Consider the following 26527-nt stretch of genomic DNA (forward strand, 5'->3'; position numbering starts at 1 on the left):
CTTTCTCCACACTGACTGGAAAGCAGTTGGGTCCAGCCTTCTGTGAGGGGCAGGGCCCCTGTGCTGCTCCTACTTGGTGCTGTAGCCCCAGCTGGGCTGGTGCCAGTCTCCTCGCTTCGCCCACCCAGGGAGAAAGTGGGAAACGGATGTTTGATCTTCCCTGGCTGGGCAGGTAGCCAGATCGCTCCTCCCTGCTATTCTCAAAGGCAAGGGCGTCTCCTCCACTCCCTGTTCTCAAGGGCAGTGGACTTCAGCCACACGCACCTCTCCCCGTCTGGGTCAGAGTCTTCCAACGGGTACGGTCAGGGGGAGGCCAGCAGGGCACCAGGATCTGAATCATGAGGCCCACTCCCTGTTCCACTGCAAAGATGTATGATGGGGTGAGCGGGGGGCCTTCTTCAACAGGCTGCCCTGTCCTGGCCACAAGAGAGCATAGCTTGTCCCCATCTGTCCCAGGGGAGAGGAGGAGTAGCTGGAGCAGTCAGACCTGCTTCACTTCCTCTGCTTCTGTTGTGAGTTACCCTGGGTGGGGCGCTGCCCCTCCCTCCAGCCGTGGACCCATACCTGCATTCCTCCCGTCCACATCAGGACTGAGCCCCTGCCCTCAGCTGACACCGACTCTGGGGAGACAGACTCAGGAAACTGCCCCGTGGCAAGAAGGGCACCCCTCCTCAGGAAGTCCTGACGCCACCACCGGGACGTGGGAAGCAGCCTTGAGGAAGGGCTTTCTACACTGAGTTTTGAAAGAGGGGGGGAACGTGATGCTGGGAACAGCACGGGCACAGTCTGGCGGAAGACCGAACACAAAGGGGGATGCAGCATTTGAGGCAGGGGTGTGACTGGGGGTCTGCCACAGGCAGCTCTAGAGTGGCAGCAGGCCTGATTTGTCTGAGGGCGGTGACTGTCTCACCTGTTCAGTGAAGGCCCTGAGCCACACGTGTGCCAGGGCTGGGCGGGTGCGCCCGGGAACCACCCCAAAGACAGCCATCCCCAGGGGCGGTGGTTTAGTCACAGAGTCTTATCCAGCCCTTTTGTGACGCCAGGACTGCAGCCTGCCAGCCCCTCTGTCCATAGGATTTCCCAGGCAAGAATGTGGGAGTGGGTTGCTGTTTACTTCTCCAGGGGATCTTTCCGACCTGTCTCCTGCAGTGGAAGGTGGGTTCTTTACCACTGAGCCCCCTGGGAAGCCCATATATTCAGGGCTATGATGGTGTAAGGGAGATGCGTATTGGATGCTAAGACCAAGTCAGACACTGGGCAGTGGAGAGTATTCCACAGGGAAGCATGCATGCAAGAGGATGGTGTGGTTAGAGCCTGGGGAAGCCATCCCTCCCAATCCAGAGAACGCTGGTGGGCCGGATTGTGCCGATTGCAGCCATAGGTTTCGGGGGGTAACGTAGGAGTTACCTCAGTTTCAGGAGGTAGGGTGGAGCCTTGGGGAGAGGGGGTCAGGGGCTACTTTGATGGTCTCCTGTCCCCTCAGCCCTTGGGAGTTGTGCCAAGATCTCTAACACTAATGCTCATCCCCGGGGGACCCTGCGTTCTGAACAGAATCCTCAGCTACCACTGCCGTGGGTAGATCCCATGCTTGGGTCTGGCTGGGGCACTCACAGCCCCCAATACCCGGGACCCTCCTCCCCTTCAGCCCTGCCCCCTTCATCCTAGCCAGCCTAGAGGACCAGTCCAGATGGTAGCCAACTGTGTTCGTGCCGGGGGCCATGAGCTCAAGTTCAGGCTGGGCTATAGACCCAGGCAGCGCGTTCCCCTGGACCAGGGATGTGATGCTTCCTTCACCCAACTCAGCCAGGCAAGCCTGGGCCCGAGCACCTTGAAGGTCTCAGTTACTAGGGTCTGAATCAGCAAACAAGGGGAATCACAATGGAAAGAACAAGTGTGTCATCAATGATTCCCTTGTGCTCCTACCCATGGTCACACAGGCATGGGGTCTCATGGTCATAGGACAACAGGGTCCCAAATACACCAGGTCCTGGGCACTGGGTCCCACGCTTGCATATGCCCACTCTCCTGGAGTTTGTGGAGAGGCCCAGATGGTCACTAACGAGCCTCATAAAGGCCCAGTCGCTGAGCCAGCACGTACACAAAGGGTGACCGCGCAGCCCTGACTTCAAACACAGGTCCCTAAAGCAGGGGCGACTTATCCACTCGGCATGGTAGGCACAGGGCCACAGTATTTATACAAGCCTGCAAAAAATGTTTTAATTTTAATCTTTTTTAATCAGAAGAAAATATTAATATAAAATAATGAATTCAGTCTAGATTATATCTGTGCTTATACCAAGGTAGTTGTAATATATATATTTTTTTGACTACAAGGTTGTGAGAGCTTAGTTCCCTAATCCGAACCCCTGCCCCCTGCATTGGAAGGGCAGAGACTTAGCCACTGGACCACCAGGGGATTCTCTTAAAATGTTTTTTTTTAAGAAAGGGGTCAACAAAAGCGAAAGTGCCTAGTGCCCAGAGATGCCATAATTCAGCTCTGTGGGGAAAGCACCCAGACTTCAGTATTACAGACAAGCCTGCCCCGTGGGTTCTGCCACCCAGACAGCCCCGACGCACTGCCTCCACTCCCACCCCATCCCAAATAAACCCACCCGAGTCCTGATACAGACAGTCCAGCCCAGTGCTGACCGAGTGGGAGGGGCCACTTCCGGCCCAGTCCCACCTCCTACCAAGGGCTTGTTTTTTTTTTTTTGCTTGGAGCGCAGGGGTGGCTCAGCTGTCTGGCCCAGCCCTCTCACCCACGGCCCGCCCCTCAGCCCGCCCCCAGACTGGGTGGGGTGACCCCCTACAAAAGCTCAGCGTTTCCAGCAGCAGTTTTCTTCCTCCAAGAGTGTCGGTGCGCCTGGGACCAGAGTTAAGGAACAGAATCTTGCTGATGCCTGCACAGGCCCAAACCCAGGGGTCAGGAAGTTTGGAGAATGAGGCCTTTCAGCCCTGAGGTCAGCAGGGACAAGTGGGCAGACTGGAGGGTGTACAGAAGGGCTGGGTTGACCTTTCCTGCGTCACTGAGCGGCCCCTTCTCCAATGGCTGGCCAGGATTCCTGGCAGAAGAGACAGGGAAGCCCCTGCCTCCATCCATCTGCCAGCTTGGGGGCTGAGCACCTGGCTCTCAGCCACGCTTCTCAAGACAGATGTCATGGCTTCTATGGCCCTTGGGGAAGTGGGGGTGGGCGAGCTTAAGCCAAGACCAGACTTGGAAGGGAGACAGAGGCTGGCCCAAGAGGCAAGTCGAGTGTGCCCTCTAGTGGCTATGTTCCCCTCATTGCCTCTCCTTTGCCCTCTGACCACCCTGAGCCCTGCAGGTCCATACTTGCCTGAAGCCAGAGCAGAAGTGGATTAAAGGGACTTGTCCTGCCTGCCCTTAGTAGGGGTCAGAGAGTTCAAGGCCTGCTCTCCACTTTGCCTTCCCTGGCCAGGTTTCCCTACACCTGCCCTGGGCCATGGCAGCCCGCTTGCTTCCTGTCTGCACCTTCTTCCTGAACTTGCTCAGCATGACCCAAGGCTCCCGGGACCCTGTGGTACCCAACCAGCCCTTCACCACCATCTGGAACGCTAACACCGAGTGGTGTATGAAGAAACACGGCGTGGACGTGGACATCAGTATCTTTGATGTGGTGACCAACCCGGGGCAGACCTTCCGCGGCCCTAACATGACCATTTTCTACAGCTCCCAGCTGGGTACCTACCCTTACTATACATCTGCTGGGGAGCCTGTGTTTGGTGGCCTGCCCCAGAATGCCAGCCTGAATGCCCATCTGGCCCACACATTCCAGGACATCCTGGCTGCCATACCTGAGTCTCACTTCTCAGGGCTGGCAGTCATTGACTGGGAGGCATGGCGCCCGCGCTGGGCCTTCAACTGGGACACCAAGGATATTTACCGGCAGCGCTCACGGGCACTGGTACAGAAGCAGCACCCAGACTGGCCAGCTCCTCGGGTGGAGGCTGCAGCTCAGGACCAGTTCGAGGGGGCTGCAGAGGAATGGATGGCAGGCACCCTCAAGCTGGGACAAGCACTGCGGCCTCAGGGCCTCTGGGGCTTCTATAACTTCCCTGAGTGCTACAACTATGACTTTAAAAGTCCCAACTATACCGGCCAGTGTCCACAAAACATCCGTGCCCAGAATGACCAGCTCGGGTGGCTGTGGAGCCAGAGCCATGCCCTCTACCCCAGCATCTACCTGCCCGCAGCACTGGAGGGCATGAAGAAGGCACAGATGTACGTGCAGCACCGTGTGGCTGAGGCATTCCGTGTGGCAGCGGGTACTGGGGACCCCAAGCTGCTGGTGCTGCCCTACACACAGATCTTCTACGACATGACTGACCACTTTCTGCCCCCGGTGAGTCTCCTGCAACCCCGCCCACCCGTGACCTGCCTTGCCAGGCCTTAGTCCAGCACCTGAGGCCACACAGCCCTGGGGCACTTCAGCCTCGGGGCACCTTCATCCATTCCCTTTCATATTCTTTGAGCACCTCCTGTGTGCCAAGTTCTGTGCTAGCCACAGACGATTCAACATTTTTCAGAAAGAAATTGTCCCTGCCTGCATGGCACTCACGGGCTAGAAGGAGGGCAGGCTTACCTCTGGCCACCAATGTTAGAGCAGCCCCCAGTGGGGGAGATGAATTATTTGTCCCATCCAATAGTGATTCAGCAGCCTGCTATGGGAAGCCAGGGAGGCCCCCTCAGAGCTATTCTGTCCTTTTCCCAGGAGGAGCTGGAACACACCCTGGGGGAGAGTGCAGCCCAGGGGGCAGCGGGAGTGGTGCTCTGGGTGAGCTGGGCGAACACAAGAACCAAGGTGAGCTCAGACCCAGGATGGGGGTGAGAGTGGGGGCAGGGGTGGGGCTGCCAGGCTGACAGGTGAGACCCCAGCCCACCTTTTACTCCTGCAGCCTTGGCTGGCCAGGAGGCGAGTGCTTCAGTGTCCTAGGTGGACCCATGCATGGCCATGGTGTCCCTGATGCTCCCCTTCCCACGTAGGAATCATGCCAGGCCATCAAGAAGTATGTGGACACGACGCTGGGACCCTCCATCCTGAATGTGACCAGCGGGGCTCGTCTGTGCAGTCAGGTCCTCTGCTCCGGCCATGGCCGTTGTGCCCGGCGCCCCAGTTACCCCAAGGCCCGCCTCATCCTCAACTCCACCGGTTTTTCCATCAAGCCCACGCCTGGTGGTGGGCCCGTGACCCTACGAGGTGCCCTCTCACTCGAGGATCGGTTGCGGATGGCGGTGGAGTTCGAATGTCGCTGCTATCGAGGGTGGCGGGGGACACGGTGTGAGCAGTGGGGCATGCGGTGACTGGCACGGGCACACACTGGGTATCTGATGCAGTCTGGGCCTGGCTAGGGCTTTCCCAAGTCCAGGCAGGCACGGGAGTCATGGCTACAGTCAGAAGTCCATTCAGCCAGTGTCATGAGCATACACCAGTGCGTGCACACCTGCTTACAGACCAAGATAGCTGCATAAGGAGTTAGAGCCCTGGGCATCCACCCAACAGAGTCAAAAATACTTCCTCTGGAGACACTGAGTCAGTCTTCAAACACAAGCAGCCACAAGCAGTGACATTCGGGACTTCCCTCGCCGTCCAGAGGTTAAGACGTGGAGCTTCCACTGCAGGGGGCACGGGTTCGATCCATGAGTGGAGACTATGATCACGCATGTTGCGTGGTGCGGTTAAACAAATAACAAATAAATAAACTGACATTCACTGGGCGTTACTCTTTCCAAGTCCTGTGCTAAGCATTTTAAGTAGGCTAACTTAACTGTGCAATCCTAACACGAGGAAACTGAGGCACGCCCAGGGAGGGTAAGCACTCTCCCCAGGGTTGCACAGCCAGAAAACAGAGCAGCTGAGATTCAAGCCCGGGCTGCCTGACCAGAGGTACCACCTTTTGGCTCCAACTGATAAGTCGATGGTAACCAGCTCTGCACTGCACTCTGAATCCGTTCAGAGGTAGCAGCCTCGCAAATAAAACAGGATTCTAACTTCAAAAGCTCTTTGTTGAGGGCCTAAAACGTCCAGGCGCTGGTATCCAGAGGGTGCTGGAAAAGTTCTTTTCTCTCACTCAGATCTGATGTGTGTCCGAGGGCGGCTGCTTCCCCAGTGTGGGGCCCAAATCTGAAGTAGAAGCTCCGCCTGATCGTTTTCACGCCGCGCAGGAGGGATAGCGTGAGCCCAGACAAAGCTAAACTTTGGGCGAGACCTATCTGAGGCTGGGGCAGGGCGAGGACGGAAGCCCAGCCAACCCGAGATGGAGCCAGGGTCACTGGGAGCGAGGCTACGATAAACCAGGGTGGGAGGGACAGAGCTAGAGACCGGGTAGAGACCAGCCTGCGTCTGGTCGGTGTTACGACCCGCCGGGTCGGGGGAGGGGCCTAGGCGGAGGTACAGGGCGGCCCCCGGCCGCCCGGAAGACCCCGGACTAGGCGGTGTGCCGCGGGCCGGGACAGCTGCAGTTCGTCCGCCGCACCGCTAGGGGGCGAGCGCTGGGAGCCGGAGGGGTCCGAGCCAGAGACAGCGAGATACCGATCCAGGAGAAGCGAGGACGCGGAGCATCCCGGAGCCCGGCAACAACATGTCAGTACTACCCCGTCCCCACGCGCGGCGTTCGTCTTCACTGTCCCCCCGCTCTCCCAGTCCGCTCCGCGCGGACAGTTCTCAAGTGACTAAGCCGCCCCGCACGCCCTCCCTGCGTCTTTCGTTCCCTCCCAAAGCATGCTGAGCCACACCCGCCCAGGGTCTAGCATCCGAAGCCCCCACCCCCAGACTCCACGGTTTGTCACCCACTGGGAGGAAGGGGGAAATCGAGGCAGGAGAGACTGCCGCCTCTCTCGGTGGACCCGGGAGCCCCGCCTCACAATGGTTGGGGTCGGCATAGAAGGGGTTAAGTCTGTGAGGGAAGTCTGGGGTTCCAGGCCCAGGGGGCGGATCCTGGGGCTTCCTCCCTCCTGGTCCAGGGTTGCAGCTGCTGCGGAGGTGGCTGATGCAGGTGAGAGGCTTATAACCCTCTGTGAGGGAAGGGGTATGAGGGAAGGGGGCTGCCTGTTACTGACCAGTGTGAAATTGGCCTCAAGCTCACGGGGTCTTCCTGGGGAGGTGGGGATGGGGAGGGAACCAGCGCATCCCCTCTGAAGCAGGTGAGTAGGAAGATGGGGCCCAGAGGCCACCTGTCGCTAGAAATCCCCCAGCATAGACCCTCCTGCCAGCAGAGCCTGAGGTGGGATGGGCAAGCAATGGAGTTTGGGGGCAGGAGGTCTGAGCCCCCAACCTGCTAGCCGTTAGACACCCCTGTGGGTGTAGGAAGGAAGCTGTGGTTCTTATCTAGAGTGGCTACGAAACAGACCAGTGAGGAACCAGGCCTGCAGGAGCCACGTTGCTGTATGAGCCAGGCCCCTTCTGAGGGGCAGTTGGGTCCGCAGGCAATCAAAGTGTCCCAAGCTGGGCCGTTTGGGGGAGGGAGCCATGGATTCTGTCCCCTAGGCAGGGAAGGCAGTCCAGGGAGGGGAAATTTGAGCCTGATGGGTGGGTGAATGGCAACCCAGGATCTTAAGTGGCCGGTGTGGCCCAGATGTTCAAAAAGGCTAGGACCTGGAGTAGGGAGTAGGGAGAGGAGAGTTCCTGGGGTAGCTGGGGTTAAAGCAAGGGGTTGTGGCGTCTGGTTTGCATGTTCTGTCTGATGGCCAGCCACCTGCAATGGTGTAGGGCGGATCTACTGTCCTAGGGAGGACAAAGTGGTAGCCAGAGCAGACTGGGGCCAGGCCTCTTGAGTTCTTGGGGCCGGCCCTAGCCTTTAGCCCTCAGCCCCCATCCAGTATAAGGCAGAGCACCCTGGACCCACCCCCTCTGCTCTTCATTTGAGTCAGCGCCCCCAAGTATAAGGGATGGGATCCTCCAGGTCACCTGGGCCATCAGATGAGATCCAGGATGCATGGCCCTCCCTAGGCACTCCCTGCCCCAACCCCGTCTTCCTTCTGGCACAGCCCAGCATGGCTGTTATCCACAGGAGCAGCAACCTTGTGGTCTGAGGAGACCCCACTGCCTGGAGACTGTGGCCTTAATCCCCTGCCTGGCCCTGAGCCATCTGTACCCCAGCAGGAGATGACCCTGGCTCCCAGCCTGACTCAGCTGGGCCTGGATCCTACATGTAGGCAAGAACTGACTCTGAGCCCTGACCAAGGCATGCTGATCCATAGCCTAGACCCTGTGCACCAGGTGGGGCTGATCCTGAGTACCCGCCCAGCCCAACTGACTCTGGATCCTGCATGCCAGCCAGAGGTGACCCTGAGATCCAACCTGGCCAAGCCGACCCTGGATCCTGCACACCAGCCAGAGCTGACCCTGAGCCCCAGGCTAGCTGAGCTGACCCTGGTTTCCGCATGCCATCCAGAGATGACCCTCAGTTCTGGCTCAGCTCAGCTGATCCTGGATCCTGCACGCCAGCCAGAGGAGACCCCAGTCCCCAGCCTGGTTGAGCTGACCCTGGAGCCTGTGCACTGCCGACCTGAGCTCCTGGATGCCTGTGCCGACCTCATCAACGAGCAGTGGCCCCGCAGCCGCGCTTCCCGCCTCCACTCCTTGGGCCAGTCCTCAGATGCCTTTCCTCTCTGCTTGATGCTGCTAAGCCCCCGACCGACACCAGAGGCAGCCCCCATTGTGGTGGGCCATGCCCGCCTGTCCCGGGTGCTGGACCGGCCCCAGAGCCTGCTAGTGGAGACCGTGGTGGTGGCCCGGGCACTGAGGGGCCGTGGCTTTGGCCGCCGTCTCATGGAGGGCCTTGAAGCCTTTGCTCGGGCCCGGGGCTTCCGCCGGCTACACCTCACCACCCATGACCAGCTGCACTTTTATGCCCATCTGGGCTACCGGCTGGGTGAGCCAGTGCAGGGCCTGGTCTTCACCAGCCGGCGACTGCCTGCCACCCTGCTCAATGCCTTCCCCAGGACCCCCTTTCCCCGGTCACCCTGCAAGGCCCCTAGCCTGACTGCCCCAGCTGCCCCAAAAGTCCCCAAGGGCTCATCATTGCTGCCACCCCCTCCCCTGCCTGAACCCCCGACCACCTTACCCCCACCTCCAGCAGGGCCCCCTCCACAAAGCCCCCTGGAGACACAATACCAAGACCTGAGAGGACGCCCCATATTCTGGATGGAGAAAGACATCTGAGGCTATTCCCAGGGCAAGACGCTGTCTTTCTGGGTCAGTGACTGCCCAGGACAGTAGCAGCTTCAGCCCACTGGCCATCCCTCAGCTTCTAGCCCCTGAGGGTGGCTTCAACTGAGGCCTGTTTCCTGACTGCCAGTGGAGATGGGACCATGGCTGTGGCTCAGAGCTCTCAGTGTGGCTGAATAAAGGCTTCTGCTGGGTGTGTCTGTGACAGTGTATTTGTTGACCCCCACCCTCATCTCCCAGTCATTTCTTAGGTCCGCTATCCCTGCAGGAGCCCCCAGATGCACCTTGGCCTCAGGGCCATGGATGGAGGGAAAGCCCTTTGCTCCTCTCATTCTGCCTGCCTCAGGCGTCAAGGTGTTTCTTTCTTTCCACCTTCACTCATCACCATTCCCCGAGCACCTCCTGTGTGACAGGCCCTGGATTGAGCACAGGCAGGGAGGAATGAGACAGATACGGTCTCAACTCAAGGGACAGGGCAGGCGTATAGTGACAGGGCCTATGCTGGGACAGTGGGAGCTCAAATGTCCTCACTCCACTTGCGCCAGAAGATGATGTCATAGCAGAGACCTGAGTGCTGAGTAGGAATTAAGTCAGGCAGAGTGGAGGTTGAGTGTTCTTGGGGCAAGAAACATAATGGGCAGAGGAAAAAAGGGGACCTGTGAGAGCTGAGGGTGGGAGAGGTTTCAGAGGGCACAGTGGTGCCATGGCAGAGATGGACAACACCAGAAGGGAAGTGGCCAGGCCAGCTTGGGCTTGGGTTGCTCTGAGAGGTCTACGAGACCCCTTAGGAACCATGCTTTGCTCACCTCCCTTCCTTGTGAGGAGGAGCTGGAGGAGTCTTCCCAGCTTGATCTGCTGTGGGGAAGGTGTGGTCATGGCCATGGACTCTTAAGCTCACACCCCTCTCTCCTGCAGGTTTCCATCCCTGGGGCATGACCATGCAGCTAGGCCTGGCCCTGGTGCTAGGGGTGACCCTGTGCTTGGGGTGTGGCCGATCCTTGCTGCGGGCCCCTGCACGCCCCTTCTCGGTGCTGTGGAACGTGCCTTCAGCACGCTGTAAGAACCGCTTTGGCGTGCCCCTGCCACTTGAGGCCCTGGGCATCTCAGCCAACCGTGGCCAGCATTTCCACGGCCAGAATGTCACCATCTTCTACAAGAACCAGCTCGGCTTCTACCCCTACCTTGGGCCGAGGGGCACAGCTCACAATGGGGGCATCCCACAGGCTGTGCCTCTGAACCGCCACCTGGCACGGGCTGCCTATCAGATCCGCCGCAGCCTGTGGCCGGGCTTCGCTGGCCTAGCAGTCCTGGACTGGGAAGAATGGTGTCCACTCTGGGCCGGGAACTGGGGCCACCGCCGTGTCTATCGGGCTGCCTCCTGGGCTTGGGCACAATGGGTATTCCCCAACCTGGATCCCCAGGAGCAACTCCATAAGGCCCGCGTTGGCTTCGAACAGGCAGCCCGAGCACTGATGGAGGACACGCTGTGGCTCGGCCGGGCACTGCAGCCCCACGGGCTCTGGGGCTTCTATCGCTTCCCAGCCTGTGGCAATGGCTGGCATGGTACAGCTTCCAATTACACGGGCCACTGCCATGCTGCTGCCCTGGCCCGCAACACCCAGCTGCGTTGGCTCTGGGCCGCCTCCAGTGCCCTCTTCCCCAGCATATACCTCCCACCCAGGCTACCACCTGCTCACCACCAGGCATTTGTCCGATACCGCCTGGAGGAGGCCTTCCGTGTCGCTGTCGCTGGGCACCCACATCCCCTGCCTGTCCTGGCCTATGCCCGCCTCACACACCGGAGCTCTGGGAGGTTCCTGTCCCAGGTGAGTGCAAGCTGAAATCTAGGGGTCTGATGGGGAGGCATGATGTTCTCTGAGTGGAGGGCCTGAGAAGCCACTCAAAGAGGCTCAGGGCCGAGGGGTCCTCCTCTAGAGGTGGAATCAGATCATGCAGTGAGCCATGAAAGTTCTTGAAGGTAGAGTTAAGGACAGAAGGAGCTGGGCATTCCTGCCTTGGCTTAGCAGCTCTCTGCCCCCAGGACGAACTTGTGCAGACCATTGGTGTGAGCGCAGCACTGGGGGCAGCCGGCGTGGTGCTCTGGGGGGACCTGAGCTTCTCCAGTTCTGAGGTGATCACTGCCCCCCTCCAGTCTGCCACACAGCCCATGCTGGGGTCCCAGAGACGGGGAAAGACCATGGCAGGGCCATGAGACAGGAGCATTGATACGTCCCTCCCTTCTCCTCAGGAGAAGTGCTGGCATCTCCATGACTACCTACTGGGCACCCTGGGTCCCTATGTGATCAACGTGACCAAGGCAGCCGTGGCCTGCAGTCACCAGCGGTGCCATGGCCATGGCCGTTGTGCTTGGCAAAAGCCAGGACAACTAGAAGTCTTCCTGCATCTGCAGCCAGATGGCAGCCCTGGAGCTTGGGAGTCCTTCAGCTGCCGCTGTTACCAGGGCTGGGCTGGCCCTACCTGCCAGGAGCCCAGGCCTGAGCTTGGGCCTAAAGAAGCAACATAAAGCCAGGAGTCACCTGCCCCTGACCGTCTTGTTCCTGCTGTCATTTTTCCAGTCCTGGAGGGAGGACTCTGTCCCCCCTCTTGTTCTATGTAGCTTATTGTCATTTCTCCCATGCACATACTCCACTTCCCATAGCACCCCTGGGGAGTGGAAGAGGCCAGAAGAAACACACCATTTTAAAACCAGAGGCCCTCTGATCCCTCCTGACATGAAAGCAGTATGCCAAAAAGTTAAGGTTGCCAGCTCAGGGCTCTGTTCTACACCTCACTGAGTCTGCGCAGAGGTCACAGGCGACCTGTCCAGGGGCAGGGGGTGGGGCCCCCAAGGAGATCCTGGATAACATCTGTTAAGTGCTAAGCTGTTGTCTCTACTCTGCTTTCATCATAAAGTTACTTTTTCTCTCACTGCATGATGTTTGGCTGGTCCCGAGTTCTTCCAAACCCACCACCCTTCCCGCGGTGAGCGTCCTGCTGCAAAATGCAGAGAGATGCGGGTCCTGCGTGGTGGACAGCAGTGTGCGGGCAGCTTCAGAGTTAATGACTACACGTGCTGGGGGAGGGCGCAGGGCATTGTGGGTGCATAGTTCAGCTGGGGCGCCGTGGGCTTATGGGCCCCCCGGACTAGACTACAATTCCCGAGGTGCTCTGCGCCCAGCCCGGCGCCGGTAATCTGCGCACGCAGCACCTTGGGAATAGAAGTTTCGGCCGCATGGATGCGGTCTGAGCCGAGTGGCCAGGGACTCGCCTTCCCGGCCACCCATTTAGCGGGGCGGGGCGCTTCCACCCATCTGGCAGGGCGGGGCGCCTCGTGAAGATGGTGGCGCGCGCAGCGTGTGGCTCCCGTCGTCTGCCTAAGTCTCAACTCAGCGCACCGGCCGGCGACTCGCTGGCCTGGAACCCCCCGCCGCCGGGTCCCTGACCCCGCGCCCCATCGTGCCCGATTTGCGGCATGCCCCGCGCCCGAAAAGGCAGCGCGCCCCGCAGAGGCGGCCAGCGCCGCGGAGGAGGTAAGTTGGGGTGGAGTGGGTGGCGGGGCACGGGGCAACTGAGGAACGTCAAACTAGGGTCCTGAGTGGGTTCCCGTCAGTGTCCCTTAGAGTTTTCGGGTACAGACTCCTGCCTTGCCCAGTCTGGTGCCGCCACCTGCGCACTCCCCACCGTGACGGGCACGTGCCCCAGAAGTCAGCGGCCACGTGTGCGCCTGACTGGCGTGTGCTGCCCGCGCGCCCGAGCCCTCGCTCCGACTCGCACCTGCTCCGCACCTGCCGGCCTTGGTTGCTTTCTCATTGCCTCCCTACCCAAGCTGTCCGCTGTTCTGGACAAACTGGCCAGACGGAGCTGGAAGCCTGTCCGCTCTCCAAACCCTGATCCTTCCCCAGACCGGACTGACCGGACTAGGAAATTGGTGGGAGAGCTGGCTTATCCTGGAGTACTGGGAGATAGGGTGATGGGGAAACTGCAAAATTTGGGGCCTTGACTGCCCGGCCCTAGAAGGCAGATGAGCGTCCTGGGGCCCGAGGCAGTCCTGAGAGTCGCTTATCAGGTCGACCAGGAGGTGCAGCATATGTCCTGGTACAGTAAACACGTTTGTGTTTACTCAGCAGCGATGGGGTGCCTTTTAGGCATGGCTGACACCTGGCCACCATTTTAATGGGGCTTGGATGAGGGTGTTACCGAATCACACTTGGATTCACTTGCCTGGGAGCAATAAAGCCAGTCTACTGATGAAACCGCAGAAATGCGGGGCGCGGGGGTGGGGGTGCGGAGGCGGGGGTGAGGCTCCGAGGAGCTCTGGTTCTTTATGTATCAGAGCACAGAGAATTCAGCAGGAGTTGAAAGTGATAAATAAAAAGTGACTTTTTAGAATAGGACACTTGAGAGGCCTACAAGTGGGTGGGTGAGAAGGTGCTGCCCCAAGAACTTGGTGGGTATAGTTTTATAATCAAAGGAACAGTGGGGAGAGCAAGAAGACCACCTTCTTCCTCATTCTTGAGGAGATGTCATGCTTCCATCATCAGTTCCTTCTGCACATGGGATAGGGGAGTTTTCTGGCCCCTACAAGGTCAAATCAGGACTGTCATGGCGCAATAGGAATGTGCAAAAAGGCAGTAACCATATACTGAAATATGATAAGTCATTTCAGGTTTTAGTGTAATGTCACTCTGTCCTTAAATTTTTTCTTTTAGTGCACTCAGGGAGCATGTCCTAGGAATCATTGGGCTGGATGTAGATTTCCTTCTACCATTAAAACAATGGTTGTTTGGGGGCATGCCTCCTGCTTCTGTTTCATGATTTTATGATTAAGCAAACCTACTTGCTTTCTTTTTTTAAAGGTGCTTTCTTGAATGATGATTAACTTAAAGCAGTCTCCCATAGTTTTTTCTTTAACTATTTAATCACCTACTTTTGGTCTTTTTACTGTCCCTGTCATTCCCTGCCTCCAGGTGTTTATCCCTTATGCTTAAAGGGGGTTAAGGGCCAACAAACTTAACTGCTTTCTGCTGAGATGGGATGTAGGCCTCCCTGGGGAAGAAGTGTAAGACCTGACTGAGTCTGCCTTCTCTTTTGGGAGAACTGTAATGCTAACTCTGGCTGTGTGTGTGTTAGTCACTCAGTCATTTCCGACTCTTTGTGAACCCATGGACTGTAGCCCACTGGGCTCCTCTGTCCATGGAATTCTCCAGAATACTGGAGCGGGTTGCCATTTCCTCCTCCAGAGGATCTTCCCGAGCCAGTGATTGAACCAGGGTCTCCTGCATTGCAGGCAGACTCTTTACTGACTGAGTACTATTCTGTTAGCCCTTGTGGGTGTTAAACATCAGAGAATGAGTTTATAGAAGATACAAATGAAAACAATCAAAGCAATAGACATTAGAAGAGTTATTAAAAGAGATTGTAGCCACAGTTTTGGAGACCCAAACCATATTTTCCAAGCAGTTTCCATATCTGGAGAGGGTTACTTGAAGCCTCACTTGTTTGCTTTTGGCTAGGCCCGGAGCCTTAATGTTTTATACTTCAAAGTCTTTTAGTTATAGATTTAGTCTTGTTATTTAAAGAAAAAAAATTTGTTCACATCATTTAGTGATAAGGGTGGCTTCCTTGTCCTTCGAGAAACAGAGTGGCCCCTAATTTAGTTAATAAGTCCCATCTATTAAAGGGAGAGGACAATCCGGCACAGACAGAAAGGAATGTAGAAATGACTGGCCACTGATGTTGCACAAAAAGGGTTGCAGGAAAGTATACCCGTGTCTCTTTACTGACACTCCCACTACATATTTCTTATGATTGTTAAGGCTTTCAGTCTTTAGGTTAAGACTGAGAGGGTTGCCCTGGTGCTTATGAGAGATTTTATCAAGTGGCTCACCACATCAATGACTGCCTGAAGCTTGAGGCTCACCACGAGTTATGTAGGTGGTATCTCTACCTATAGCCACTTTTGGTCTTGGGCTCCCTCAGCCTTTTGATTATAAAACCATCAAAAGCTTATGGGTCCCTGTCCCTTTCTGGCATCTGGGGCTTTCCCTCTGCCAAAGCTCTGATTGTTCTCAAAGTGGACTGAGCCCCTTCTTTCCGTCAGTGCCCCGTCTGCCCACCCAGGGTTCACTGGTTTTGTCTGGGTGTCCATGAGCCTTATGGTTTACCACGGCCAGTTTGGCCTGGAAAGGCCAGCCTCGCCTTCAGTGGTTTTTCAATGGACAAAGCCACTGCCAGCGTTTGGGCCTTTTGTATATTTCTTTGGGTGCCTTTGGTCTCTTAGTTTATATTCCTATGATTGAAAACTGAATAAACCAACTGGAGCAAGTCACTTACAGGGGTCTGAGGACTGGTAGTTGGCGTTTTGAATCCTGCACTGATGTCTCGGGTGGACTGGGCTATGAAATGCATAGCCTGAACGGCCTGTGCCTGGAGGAGGGAGGGATCCACATTCATATACTTCTTATTCATTTATCTGGCTCTGCCTGGTCTTAGTTGAGACACCTGGAATCTTTAGTTGCAGCATGCAAACTCTTAGTTGTGGCATTTGGGATCTAGTTCCCCGACCAGGGATTGAACTCACATTCCCTTCATTGGAAGTGCGGAGTCCTAAACGGTTGACCACCAGGGGAGTCCCTGTTTGCAGACTTTTTCATGATGGCCCTTCTGACTGGTGTGAGGTGATACCTTGCTGTAGTTTTAATTTACGTTTGTCTTAAAACTAGTGATGTTGAGCATCTTTTCATGTGCTTTTTAGTCATTAGTATGTCTTCTTAGAGAAATGTCTATTTAGATATTCTGTTTTGTTTTTTTTTTTAAACATAGAACTGTATGAGCTGTTTGTATATTTTGGAGATTAATCCCTTCTCGGTCGCTTTGTTTGCAGATATTTTCTCCTATCCTGTGGGTTGTCTTTTTGTTTTGTTTATGGTTTCCTTTGTTGTGCAGAAGCTTTTAAGTTTATTTAGGTCCCATTTTTAAATTTTTTAAATCTTCATTATTCTAGGAGGTGGATCAAAGAAGATACTGCTGTGATTTATGTTAAGGAGTGTTTGCCCTATGTTTTCCTCTAGGAGTTTTATAGAGTCTGGCCTTACATTTAGGTCTTTAATCCATTTTGAGTTTATTTTTGTGTATGGTGTTAGTGAGTGAAAGTTGTGTCTAACTCTGCGACCCCATGGATATACAGTTCGTGGAATTCTCCAGGCCAGAATACTGGAGTGGGTAACCATTCCCTTCTACAAGGGGTCTTCCCAACCCAGGGATCAAACCCAGGTCTCCCACATTGCAGGCAGATTCTTTACCAGTTGGACCACCAGGGAAGCATGTATGGTGTTAGAGGATGTTCTAATTTCATTCTTCTACATTGTAACTGTCCAGTTTTCCCAGCACACCACTTACTGAAGAGACTGCCTTTTCTCCATTGTATATTCTCGCTTCCTTTGTCATAGATTAATTGACCATAGGTGCATGGGTTTATTTCTGGGTCCACTGATCTGTATGTCTGGTTTTGTGCCAGTACCCTGCTGTTTTGATTACTGTAGCTGTATAGTTTAGTCTGAAGTCAGGGTGCCTGATTCCTCCAGCTCTGGTTTTCTTCTCAGGATTGCTTGGCTATTTGAGGTCTTCTGTGTTTCTATATAAATCTAAACATTTTGTTGTTGTTCTAGTTTTGTAAGAAATGCCACTGGTAATTTGATAGGGATTGCACTGAACCTGTAGATTGCATTGGGTAGTAGAGTCATGTTTTGACAATATTGACTCTTCCAGTCCAAGAGCATGGTGTATCTTTCCATCTGTTTGTGTCATCCACAATTCTTTCACCAGTATTTTCAGAGTATAATTCTTTTATCTCCTTAGGTAGGCTTATTCCTAGGTGTTTTACTCTTTTTGATGTGATGGCAAATGGGGATTATTTCCTTGGTTTCTTTCTTTAAAAAATATTTATTTGGCTGCACCAGGTCTTAGTTATGGCATGTGAGATCTCTGATCTCTATTGTGGCAAGCAGAATCTTTTCATTGCAGCATGTGGAATCTAGTTCCCTGAACAGGGATTGAACCCAGGCCCCCTGCATTGGGAGTGTGGAGTCCTAGCCATTGAAGGCAGGGAAGTTCCCTGTTTTCCTTGATTTCTCTCTGATTTCTTGTTGTTAGTTATAGGAATTCAGGTGATTTCTATATTAATTTTGCATCCAGCAAATTTGCCACATTCATTGGTGAGCTCTAGTAATTTTCTGATAGCATCTTTAGGATTTTCTGTGTACAGTATCACGTCATCTGCAGACAGTGACAGTTTTTCTTCCTTTCCAATTTGGATTCCTTTTCTTTCTTTCTTTTCTCTGACTGTCATACTTAGGACTTGAGAACTATGTTGAATAAAAGTGGCAAGAGTAAACATCCTTGTGTTCTTTCTAATCTTAGAGGAAATGTTTTCAGCTTTTCACCATTGAGAATGATGCTAGCTATGGGTTTGTCATGTATGGCCTCTATTATGTTGAAGTAAGGTCCCTCTGTGCCCACTTTCTGGAGAGTTTTTATATAAATGGATATTGAATTTTGTCAAAAGCTTTTTTTTTTTTTTTGAACTGTTGTTGGAGAAGACTCTTGGAGTCCCTTGGACAGCAAGGAAATTGAACCAGTCCATCCTAAGGGAAAAGAAAGAAAGAAAGTGAAGTCGATCAGTCATGTCCATTCTTTGCGGCCCCATGGACTGTAGCCTACCAGGCTCCTCCATCCATGGGATTTCTCCAGGCAAGAGTACTGGAGTGGGTTGCCATTTCCTTCTCCATGTCAAAAGCTTTTTCTTCATCAATTGAGATGATTATATGGTTTTTATTCTTCAGTTTGTTAATGTGGTGTATCACACTGATTGATTTGACTATATTGAAGAATCTTGGCATCCCTAGGATAAATCCCACTTGATCCTGGTGCATGAGCCCTTTAATGTATTGTTGGTTTCAGTCTGCTGGTATTTTGTTGAGGACTTTTGCATCTATGTTCATCAGTGATATTGACCTGTATTTGTATGTGTCTGTTTTGGTATTAGGGTGATGGTGGCCTTGTAGAATGAGTTCAGGAGTGTTCCTTCATCTGGAATTTGGGGACATATTTTCAGAAATATAGGTGTTAACTCTTCTCTACATGTTTGGTAAAAGTCACCTATGAAGCCGCCTGGTCCTCAGCTTTTGTCTGTTGGAAGTTTTCTCATCACAGTGTCGCATTCATTGTGATTGGTCTGTTCATATTTTCTATTTCTTCCTGGTTCAGTCTTGAAAGCTATACATTTCTAAGAATTCGTACATTTCTCTTTTTAAATTAAAACTTTTTAAAGTGTTTGTTTGTTTACGTTTGCACCCTGTGGCTTGCATGATCTTAATTCCCTGACCAGGGATTGAACTTGGGCCACTCTGCGCAGTGGAAGCGCAGAGTCCTAACCACTAGACCGCCAGGGAAGGCCCAGAATTTGTCTTTTCTTTTAGGTTGTCCATTTTATTGGCATAAAGTTGTTTGTAGTAGTCTCTTATGACCCTTTGTATTGATATTTCTGTGGTGTCCATTCTCACTTCTTTTTCTTCTCTGATTTAATTTTTTTATTATTATTTATGTATAGGCTGTGCTGCCTGGGCTTTTCTCTGTTGGCAGTGCACAGACTTCTCACTGCAGTGGCTTCTCTTGCTGTTGAGCACTGGCTCTAGGGCGTGCTGGCTTCAGAATCTGTGGAGTGAGAGCTCAACAGTTTCAGTTCACCTGCTCTAGAGCACAGACTCAGTAGTTGTGGCACATGGACGTAGTTGCTCCACCACGTGTGGGATCTTTCCAGATCAGGGATCGAACCTGTGTCTCCTGCACTGGCAGGTGGATTCTTTACCACTGAGCCACCAGGGAAGCCCGCTAATTTTATTGATTTGAGTGCACTCTCTTTTTTTTTTCCTTGATGAGTCTAGCTAAAGGTTTATCAATATTGTGTATCTTTTCAAAGGACAAGCTTTTACTTTCATTCATCTTTTCTATGATTTTCTTTGTCTCTATTTCATTCATTCCTGTTCTTATGTTTATAATTTCTTCTACTAATTTTGGATTTTGTCTGTCTTCTCTAGTTGCTTTAGGTATAAGTTCACCTTGCTTCTTTGATATTTTGTCTGGTTTCCTGAGGTAACATTGCATCCCTGTAAAGTTGCCTTTTAGAACTGCTTTTGTGGCATCCCATAGGTTTTGGATTTGGTGTTTTCTTTGCCATTTCTCTCTCAGTTCAGTTCAGTCGCTCAGTCGTGTCCAGCTCTTTTCTACCCCATGGACTGCAGCACACCCGGCCTCCCTGTCATTCAGCATCTCCTGGAGCTTGCTCAAACTCATGTCCATTGAGTCAGTGATGTCATCCAACCATCTCCTCCTCTGTCGTCCCCCTCTCCTCCCGGCCTCAATCATCAGGGTCTTTTCAAATGAGTCAGTTCTTTGCATCAGGTGGCCAAAGTATTGGAGCTTCAGCTTCAGCTTCAGCATCAGTCCTTCCAATGAATATTCAGGACTGATTTCCTTTAGGATGGACTGGTTTGATCTCCTTACAGTCCAAGGGACTCTCAAGAGTCTTCTCCAACACCACAGTTCAAAAGCATTTCTCTCTAGGTATGTTTTTTCAATTCCTCGTTGATTTTTTTCAGTGATCCACTGAATATATATATTCTTATTTGAATTTTTTTCCCATATAGGTTTTGAGAGAGTGTTGACTAGAGTTACCTGTGCTGTCCATCAGGTCCTTGTTGATAATCTGTTTTACATACATTGATGTATATGTGTTCATCCCAACCTGCAAATTTATCCCTCCCTCCCATCCCTCCATTTGGTAATCATAAATTTCTTTTCTTTTATATATATATATATATATATATATATATAGGCTCTGGACTGCAGATTCTGGCATCTCAGTTCCATGACCAGGGATCCAATCTAAGACCTTGACAGTGAAACCTGAGTCCTAACCCTGTACTGCAGGGGAATTTCCCATAAATTTCTTTTCTAAGTCTGTGAGCCTGTGTCTGTCTTATAAATTAGTTCATTTGTATCAATTGTTAGATTCCGCATATAAGCAATATCATAGGATGTTTTTGGATCTCTACTGATTTTCTTGAATCACTGTAATCATCTCTAGGTCCTTGTTGCTGAAAATTGCATTATTTCATTCTTATTTTTTTTTTTTTGGCTGATATATCATTGTATATATATACCATATCTTCTTTATTCATCTATCAAGGGACATTTTGGAGACTTCTGTGTCCTGGCTGTTGTGAATAGCCAGGCTGCAATAAATGTTGGGGTGCATGTATGTTTAGGAATTATAGTTTTCTGAGGATATCCACTGGGAAAAGCATTTCCAAATCCTATGGTTGGTGTATTTTTCATTTTTTCAGGAATCTCCCTCCTCTTTTCCCAATTGGCTGTGCCCCTTTACGTTCCCGCCAACAGTGTAGGAGGGTTCCCCTTTCTCTACACAGTACTTATTATTCGTAGACTTTTGGAGGCTGGTCATTCTGCCCGGTGGGAGGTGATACCTGTGGTCCTTTTGATTTGCATTTCTCTACTAATAAGCTGTGCTGAGCAAGTTTTCAAGTGCTTTTCTTTCTTTCTTTCTTTCTTTTTTTTTTAACAGCGAGAGTGAAATATTCATCTTGAAATTGACTTCGTGAAAGTCCACCCTCTGAATTTTTTTCTGATTACCTCCCCAGGGATATTTCTTACGGGCAAGTGCTACTTACTTACAGTGCCCCAGCCCTTGTGATGATTAAGTACCCAGAAAATGAAAGTGACTCAATCCTGTCCAACTCTTTGCGACCCCATGGAGTATACAGTCCATGGAATTCTCCAGGCCAGAATGCTGGAGTGGGTAACCTTTCCCTTCTCCAGGGGATCTTCCCAATCCAGGGACTGAACCCAGGTCTCCCGCATTGCGGGCCGTTACCAGTTGAGCCACACAGGGAAGCCCAAGAATACTGGAGTGGGTAGCCTATCCCTTCTCCAGTGGATCATCCTGACCCAGGAATCGAACCGGGGTGTCTTGCATTTCAGGCGGATTCTTTACCAACTGAGCTATGAGGGAAGCCCCGAGTGTCCAGAAGCAAGGGTTTTAAAGCTGTAGTTCTGAGAAGTGGCCACAAGGCGGAAGGATTTTTTTCGTGCCCAACACTGGGTCTTCTGGCCGCCAGAGCCTTAGCAAAGAGGCCTGTTCTTGGCTTATAACTGAGTGGAATGTGCCAGATCAAACAGTCAAGGGCTTGTGGCTCTTGTTCCCCGTTACCCTTCTCACCCCCGGACAAACACCAACGCTTGTAACGCGGCAGCGCTCAGGGTGCGGTCATAGAGGACAGGGTTGACTCGAAGGAAGTAGGCTGGAGGTGGGAAGCCCACCACCCGGAGACCTGCACACAAGGTGACTCTTCCTCGCTCTTCCAGCCCAGAGGGTGCCCCACCCTTTGGTTGCCCTAGTTTTGGTTTTGCTGCTGGAGGGCCCGCCTGGATGTGGACAGCGTGGTCCCATTCAGAGGGGATCAGACACCGCAAATCCAAGGGGGGGTTCCTGTGCAGGCACGTGCTCCCTCAGCCCCAGGGCTGCTCTGGCGCCCAGGGAATTAACACCTGCCTAGGTCCCCCTGGTCTGAATGGAATATAGTAGGCATTTCTGTTTCTTTTTTAATTGGAGTTTTATTTTATGTTGGAGTACGGTTGATTTGCAACGTTGTTACAACTTAGGTGTTGTACAACACCTAAGTTGTGTTTGTTTTTTAGGTGTGCAGTTTCAGGTATATGTGATTCAGTTCTGCATATACATATACCTATTCTTTCTTGGATTATTTTCCCGTATCAGGTTTGACCGAGTATTTAGTAGAAGTTCCTGGGCTCCACAGTAAGGCATTGTTGATCACATATTGTGTATATGTTTTGTGTTTATGTTTATCTTAACCTCCAAATTTCTCTCCCCTACCCCACCTGATTCTTTTGGTAAACATATATTTGTTTGCCAAGTCCTTGAGTCTGTTTCTGTGTTTTTAAATTAGTTCATTTGTATCAGTTATGAGTGTCCACCTATAAGAGATATCATAGGACGTTTTTGTTCCTTGTCTCCATTACACTTCTCGGTATGATCATCTCTACCTCCAGCTGTGTTGTTGCCAGTGGCATTATTTCATTCTTTTTTATGCCTGAGGAATATTGCATTGTCTATATGGACACCATGTTTATTTCTTCATTCACCTGTTGATGGATGTGGAGCAGACTTCTGTGTTCTTGCTGCTGCAAATAGAGTGGTAACGAATGTTGTGGTGCATGTGTGTTTAGGAATTATGATTTCTGAGGACAAAGGAATGCCTGGGAGGGGCACTTTGGAATTCTGTGGTTGGTCTGTTTTTTTGTATTTTCAGGAATCTCCCTGCTGCTCTGCATATTGGCTGTGCTGCTTTGTATTTCTGCTGATGGTGTAGGCATGTTCTCTTATTTCCATGCCAGGTTCAATATTTACTGTTTGGAGACTTTTGGAGGACGGCCACATTCCCTGGTGGGAGGTGATACATCGTGGTCCTTTTGATTTGCATTTCTCAAATAGTGGTGCTCAGCAAGTTTTCATGTGGTTTTCTTTCTTTCTTTTTTTTTTTTTAAATTAAAAATTTTGTTTGTTAATTTTTAACACCAAAAACATTTTGTATTGGGAAATAGCCAATTAATGGGGCTTCCCTGGTAGCTCAGCTGGTAAAGAATCCGCCTGCAGTGCAGGATACCTCAGTTTAATTCCTGGGTCGGGAAGATCCGCTGGAGAAGGGATAGACTCCCCGCTCCAGTATTCTGGCCTAGAGAATTCCATGGACTGTGTAGTCCATGGGGTGGCAAAGAGTTGCACACAATGGAGGGACTTGAACTTTCACTTTCACTTACAGCCGATTAACAATGTTGCGATAGTGTCAGGTGATCAGTGAAGGGACTGGGGCATAAATGTATCCATTCTCCCCCAGACCCCCTCTCACCCAGGCTGGCATGTAACAATAACATGGAACATAGTTCTCTGTGCTATACAATAAGTCCTTGTTGGTTATACTTTTTTTTTTGTTATCCATTTTTAAAAAATAATTTTATTTATTTTAATATAGTTGATATACAGTATTGTTTTTGAGTTCTACACCAACCTGATTCAGTTCTACATATACCTGTACCTGTACTTTCTCGGATATTTTACCCACAAAGGTCATTACGGGTTGAGTTTCGTGTCTTCTGCTATTTCATACATCCTTGCTGATTATGTGTTTTACATACACACACACACACGTGTATTTACTATGTATTTATGTGTTGTGTTCTGTCAGTCTCAGCCTTCTAATTTATTCTTCTTCCATCCCCAACTGTTCCCTTTAATAAATTTAAGTTCCTTTTTTTAGTCATTCTTCTCTTTTGTTAGTACACTAGTTCATTTGTATCAGGGTTTTGATTCCACCATTAAGTGATATCAGTGATACTTGTTTTTCTCTGTCTGACTCTCTCTACCTGGTGTAGTCATCTCTTTGTGTATCCGGCTGCCACAAATGGCGTGGTTTCATTCTGTTTTCTAGCTGAGTTGTCGTTCATGGGGTATGTGTTGCATCTCTTTTTCTTCCTTTTATCGATGGATGTACTTTTGTTTTTTTTGTTGTTTTTTTTTTTGGATGTACTTTTGGGTGGTTTCCACGGATTTCCTATTGTGAATAGTGGAACACGGAACTTTGGGCACAGGACTATTTTTGAAGGATGGTTTTTTCTCTGTTATTGTCCCAGGACTGAGATATCCAGGGCTTGTGATAGCACTTTGTTTTGTTTTAGAAATAACTTCCATAGTGTTCTCTATTTCAAAGTGGCCACTGACAGCATATTTGCCCCAACAGTGCAGTAGGGACCCTTTTCTGCCCAGCCTCTCTTGCATTTTTTTTTTCTCTCTTGCATTTATTGTGTAGACTTTTTGATACCTGGTATGGGGGTTACAGATTTGTCATTTTGATTTGCATTTTACTATCACTGGAGATACTGAACAACTTACCATTTGACTTTGTTTCCTGTAAATAGGAGTGTAGTAACACTTAGCTCTTGCCATTCATTTCTTGAGAGTGAGCCCCATTTTCAAGTTGATTTCCTTGACCTACCAGAAGACACTCCTTGAGGGCAGGCATCGCTCACAGCCCTGCAGTCCTTGTGAATGGTAACTACCTGCCCTTTGTCTGGGCTTCAAACTTGATGTTACAAGAAGAGCCCACGAGGTGGCAGCACTTTCCCCCACCCACCCTGCTGTTTCCAGCCAGCAAACCTTTCATCACCTCAGGGAAAGCCGTTTTCCTGGGTGGTCCATCCGAGTGCAAAGTGCCCGAAGGGAGAGCCAAGGGTTTGTGACTCATCCCCACGTCTGTCCTGCTCTCCAGGCTCCGCTCTCCCCTCCCACTCTGGAGACACATCTCAGGCCCTGCAGTGGTGTTTGCTGAGGGTGCTGCTGTTTGGAGGTGGGGCGACCCAAAGGAATCAATGCTTAAGTGGGTTCCCCAGGAGCGGGAGCCATGGAGACAGGGAGGCTTTTCAAAGCTCTTACTACTTAGTGACTACAGCATCCTTCATGCACTAGGCTTGCCTTAGCTGATAGAGGGCCAGCCTGCCTTACAAGGCTGTGGTCCCCTCCAGAGGGTCGTAGGCTGCACAGGTGCAGTTCAGTTCAGTCGCTCAGTCGTGTCCGACTCTTTGCAACCCCATGAACTGCAGCACGCCAGGCCTCCCTGTCCATCACCAACTCCTGGAGTCCACCCAAACCCATGTCCATTGAGTCGCTGATGCCATCCAACCATCTCATCCTCTATCGTTCCCTTCTCCTCCTGCCCTCAATCATTCCCGGCACCAGGGTCTTTTCTAATGAGTCAGCTCTTCGCAACAAGTGGCCGAAGTATTGGAGTTTCAGCTTCAGTATCAGTCCTTCCAATGAATATTCAGGACTGATTTCCTTTAGGATGGACTGGTTGGATCTCCTTACAGTCCAAGGGACTCTCAAGAGTCTTCTCCAACACCACAGGTGCAAGGGAGCCTGATTTGCTGGCCCAGGCTCCATAGCTCTCTCAGAGTTAGCCCAGGACAGCTTGGGACCCAGGCCTGCAGGGGCTCTGTGGGTGTGACACCAGTCCAGGAGACATAGTCCTCCTCGAATAGAATAGGCAGTCCAGCCTCTGTGTTTTGTTTTGTTTTGTTTTTAATTTCCATTTTGTTTTGCAATATAGTTGGTCTAGAATATTGTTTTTGAGTTCTTCACAAACCTGATTCAGTTCTACATATACCTGTACCTGTACTTTCCTCGGGTGCTTTACCCACAAAGGTCATTACAGTGTTGAGGAGAGTGTCTTGTGCCATTTCATTCATCCACGCTGATTCTTGTTTTATATAGATGTTTATTTACTACTATGTATCAACAGACTGGTTCCAAATAGGAAAAGGAGTATGTCAAGCTGTATGTTGTCACCGTGCTTAGATGGATGGATGAAGCACAAGCTGGAATCAAGATTGCCGGGAGAAATGTCAATAACTTCAGATACACAGATGACACCACCCTTATGGCAGAAAGTGAAGAACTAAAGAGCCTCTTGATGAAAGTGAAAGAAGAAAGTGAAAAAGTTGGCTTAAAGCTCAACATTCAGAAAACTAAGATCATGGCATCTGGTCCCATCACTTCATGGCAAATAGATGGGGAAACAGTGCAGACAATGGCAGACTTTATTTTTGGGGAGCTCCAAAATCACTGCAGATGGTGACTGCAGCCATGAAATTAAAAGATGCTTACTCCTTGGAAGGAAAGTTATGACCAATCTAGACAGCATGTTAAAAAGCAGAGGCAAAAAAAAAAAAAAGCAGAGGCAATACTTTGCCAACAAAGGTCCATCTAGTCAAAGCTACGGTTTTACCAGTAGTCATGTATGGATGTGAGAGTTGGAATATAAAGAAAGCTGAGCGCCGAAGAATTGATGCTTTTGAACAGTGGTGTTGGAGAAGACTCTTGAGAGTCCCTTGGACTGCAAGGAGATCCAACCAGTCCATCCTAAAGGAGATCAGTCCTGGTTGTTCTTTGGAAGGACTGATGTTCAAGCTGAAACTCCAATACTTTGGCCACCTCATGCGGAGAGCTGACTCATTTGAAAAGACCCTGATGTTGGGAAAGATTGAAGGAGGGAGGAGAAGGGGAGGACAGAAAATGAGATGGCATCACTGACTCAATGGACATGAGTTTGAGTAAACTCTGGGAGTTGGTGATGGACAGGGAGGCCTGGCATGCTGCGATTTGCAAAGAGTTGGACACGACTGAGCGACTGAAC

General features: G+C 51.3%; 3 protein-coding genes across 12 annotated transcripts in view; all 3 read left to right on the forward strand.

The window, feature by feature from the left end:
* Positions 1–2717: 2717 nt before the first annotated feature.
* On the forward strand, positions 2718–5734 carry HYAL1 (hyaluronidase 1). Its single transcript, XM_043886861.1, has 4 exons — positions 2718–2960; positions 3438–4361; positions 4731–4820; positions 5003–5734. The coding sequence occupies exons 1-4, from the start codon at positions 2940–2942 to the stop codon at positions 5318–5320; spliced, it is 1353 nt and encodes a 450-aa protein (XP_043742796.1). The 5' UTR covers positions 2718–2939; the 3' UTR covers positions 5321–5734.
* Positions 5735–6358: 624 nt separating this feature from the next.
* On the forward strand, positions 6359–12118 carry HYAL3 (hyaluronidase 3). 9 transcript variants are annotated; one of them, XM_043886853.1, is made up of 4 exons: positions 6359–6599; positions 10101–11011; positions 11227–11316; positions 11434–12118. In XM_043886853.1, the coding sequence occupies exons 2-4, from the start codon at positions 10118–10120 to the stop codon at positions 11707–11709; spliced, it is 1260 nt and encodes a 419-aa protein (XP_043742788.1). In that variant the 5' UTR covers positions 6359–6599; positions 10101–10117; the 3' UTR covers positions 11710–12118. The 9 variants fall into 9 exon arrangements, with proteins under 9 accessions (XP_043742788.1, XP_043742790.1, XP_043742791.1 ...); XM_043886849.1 differs by lacking the exon at positions 6359–6599 and adding an exon at positions 6606–7011; XM_043886852.1 differs by lacking the exon at positions 6359–6599 and adding an exon at positions 9426–9539.
* A 281-nt stretch (positions 12119–12399) lies between these two features.
* The window catches only part of IFRD2 (interferon related developmental regulator 2), a 28669-nt gene continuing 14541 nt past the window's right edge, over positions 12400–26527 (forward strand). Inside the window, exon 1 of one of the 2 annotated variants that reach the window (XM_043886862.1) lies at positions 12400–12715. In XM_043886862.1, the coding sequence (XP_043742797.1) occupies positions 12658–12715 (58 nt within the window). In that variant the 5' untranslated portion in view covers positions 12400–12657. The remainder of the gene's footprint in view (positions 12716–26527) is intronic. The other variant, XM_043886864.1, reaches the window with a different exon arrangement.

Source organism: Cervus elaphus, chromosome 24 (genome assembly GCF_910594005.1).
Source record: "Cervus elaphus chromosome 24, mCerEla1.1, whole genome shotgun sequence".
Taxonomy (NCBI): Eukaryota; Metazoa; Chordata; class Mammalia; order Artiodactyla; family Cervidae; genus Cervus; species Cervus elaphus.

Excerpts from the sequence above, each read along its gene's own strand:
- HYAL1 (XM_043886861.1), top strand. The coding sequence starts at position 2,940 with ATGAGGCCTTTCAGCCCTGAG. Across the intron at positions 2,961-3,437 it reads TGAGGCCTTTCAGCCCTGAG|GTTTCCCTACACCTGCCCTG; the intron begins GTCAGCAGGGAC and ends TTCCCTGGCCAG. Across the intron at positions 4,362-4,730 it reads CTGACCACTTTCTGCCCCCG|GAGGAGCTGGAACACACCCT; the intron begins GTGAGTCTCCTG and ends TCCTTTTCCCAG.
- HYAL3 (XM_043886849.1), top strand. The coding sequence starts at position 6,738 with ATGCTGAGCCACACCCGCCCAGGGTCTAGCATCCGAAGCCCCCACCCC. Across the intron at positions 11,012-11,226 it reads CTGGGAGGTTCCTGTCCCAG|GACGAACTTGTGCAGACCAT; the intron begins GTGAGTGCAAGC and ends CTCTGCCCCCAG. Across the intron at positions 11,317-11,433 it reads TGAGCTTCTCCAGTTCTGAG|GAGAAGTGCTGGCATCTCCA; the intron begins GTGATCACTGCC and ends CCTTCTCCTCAG.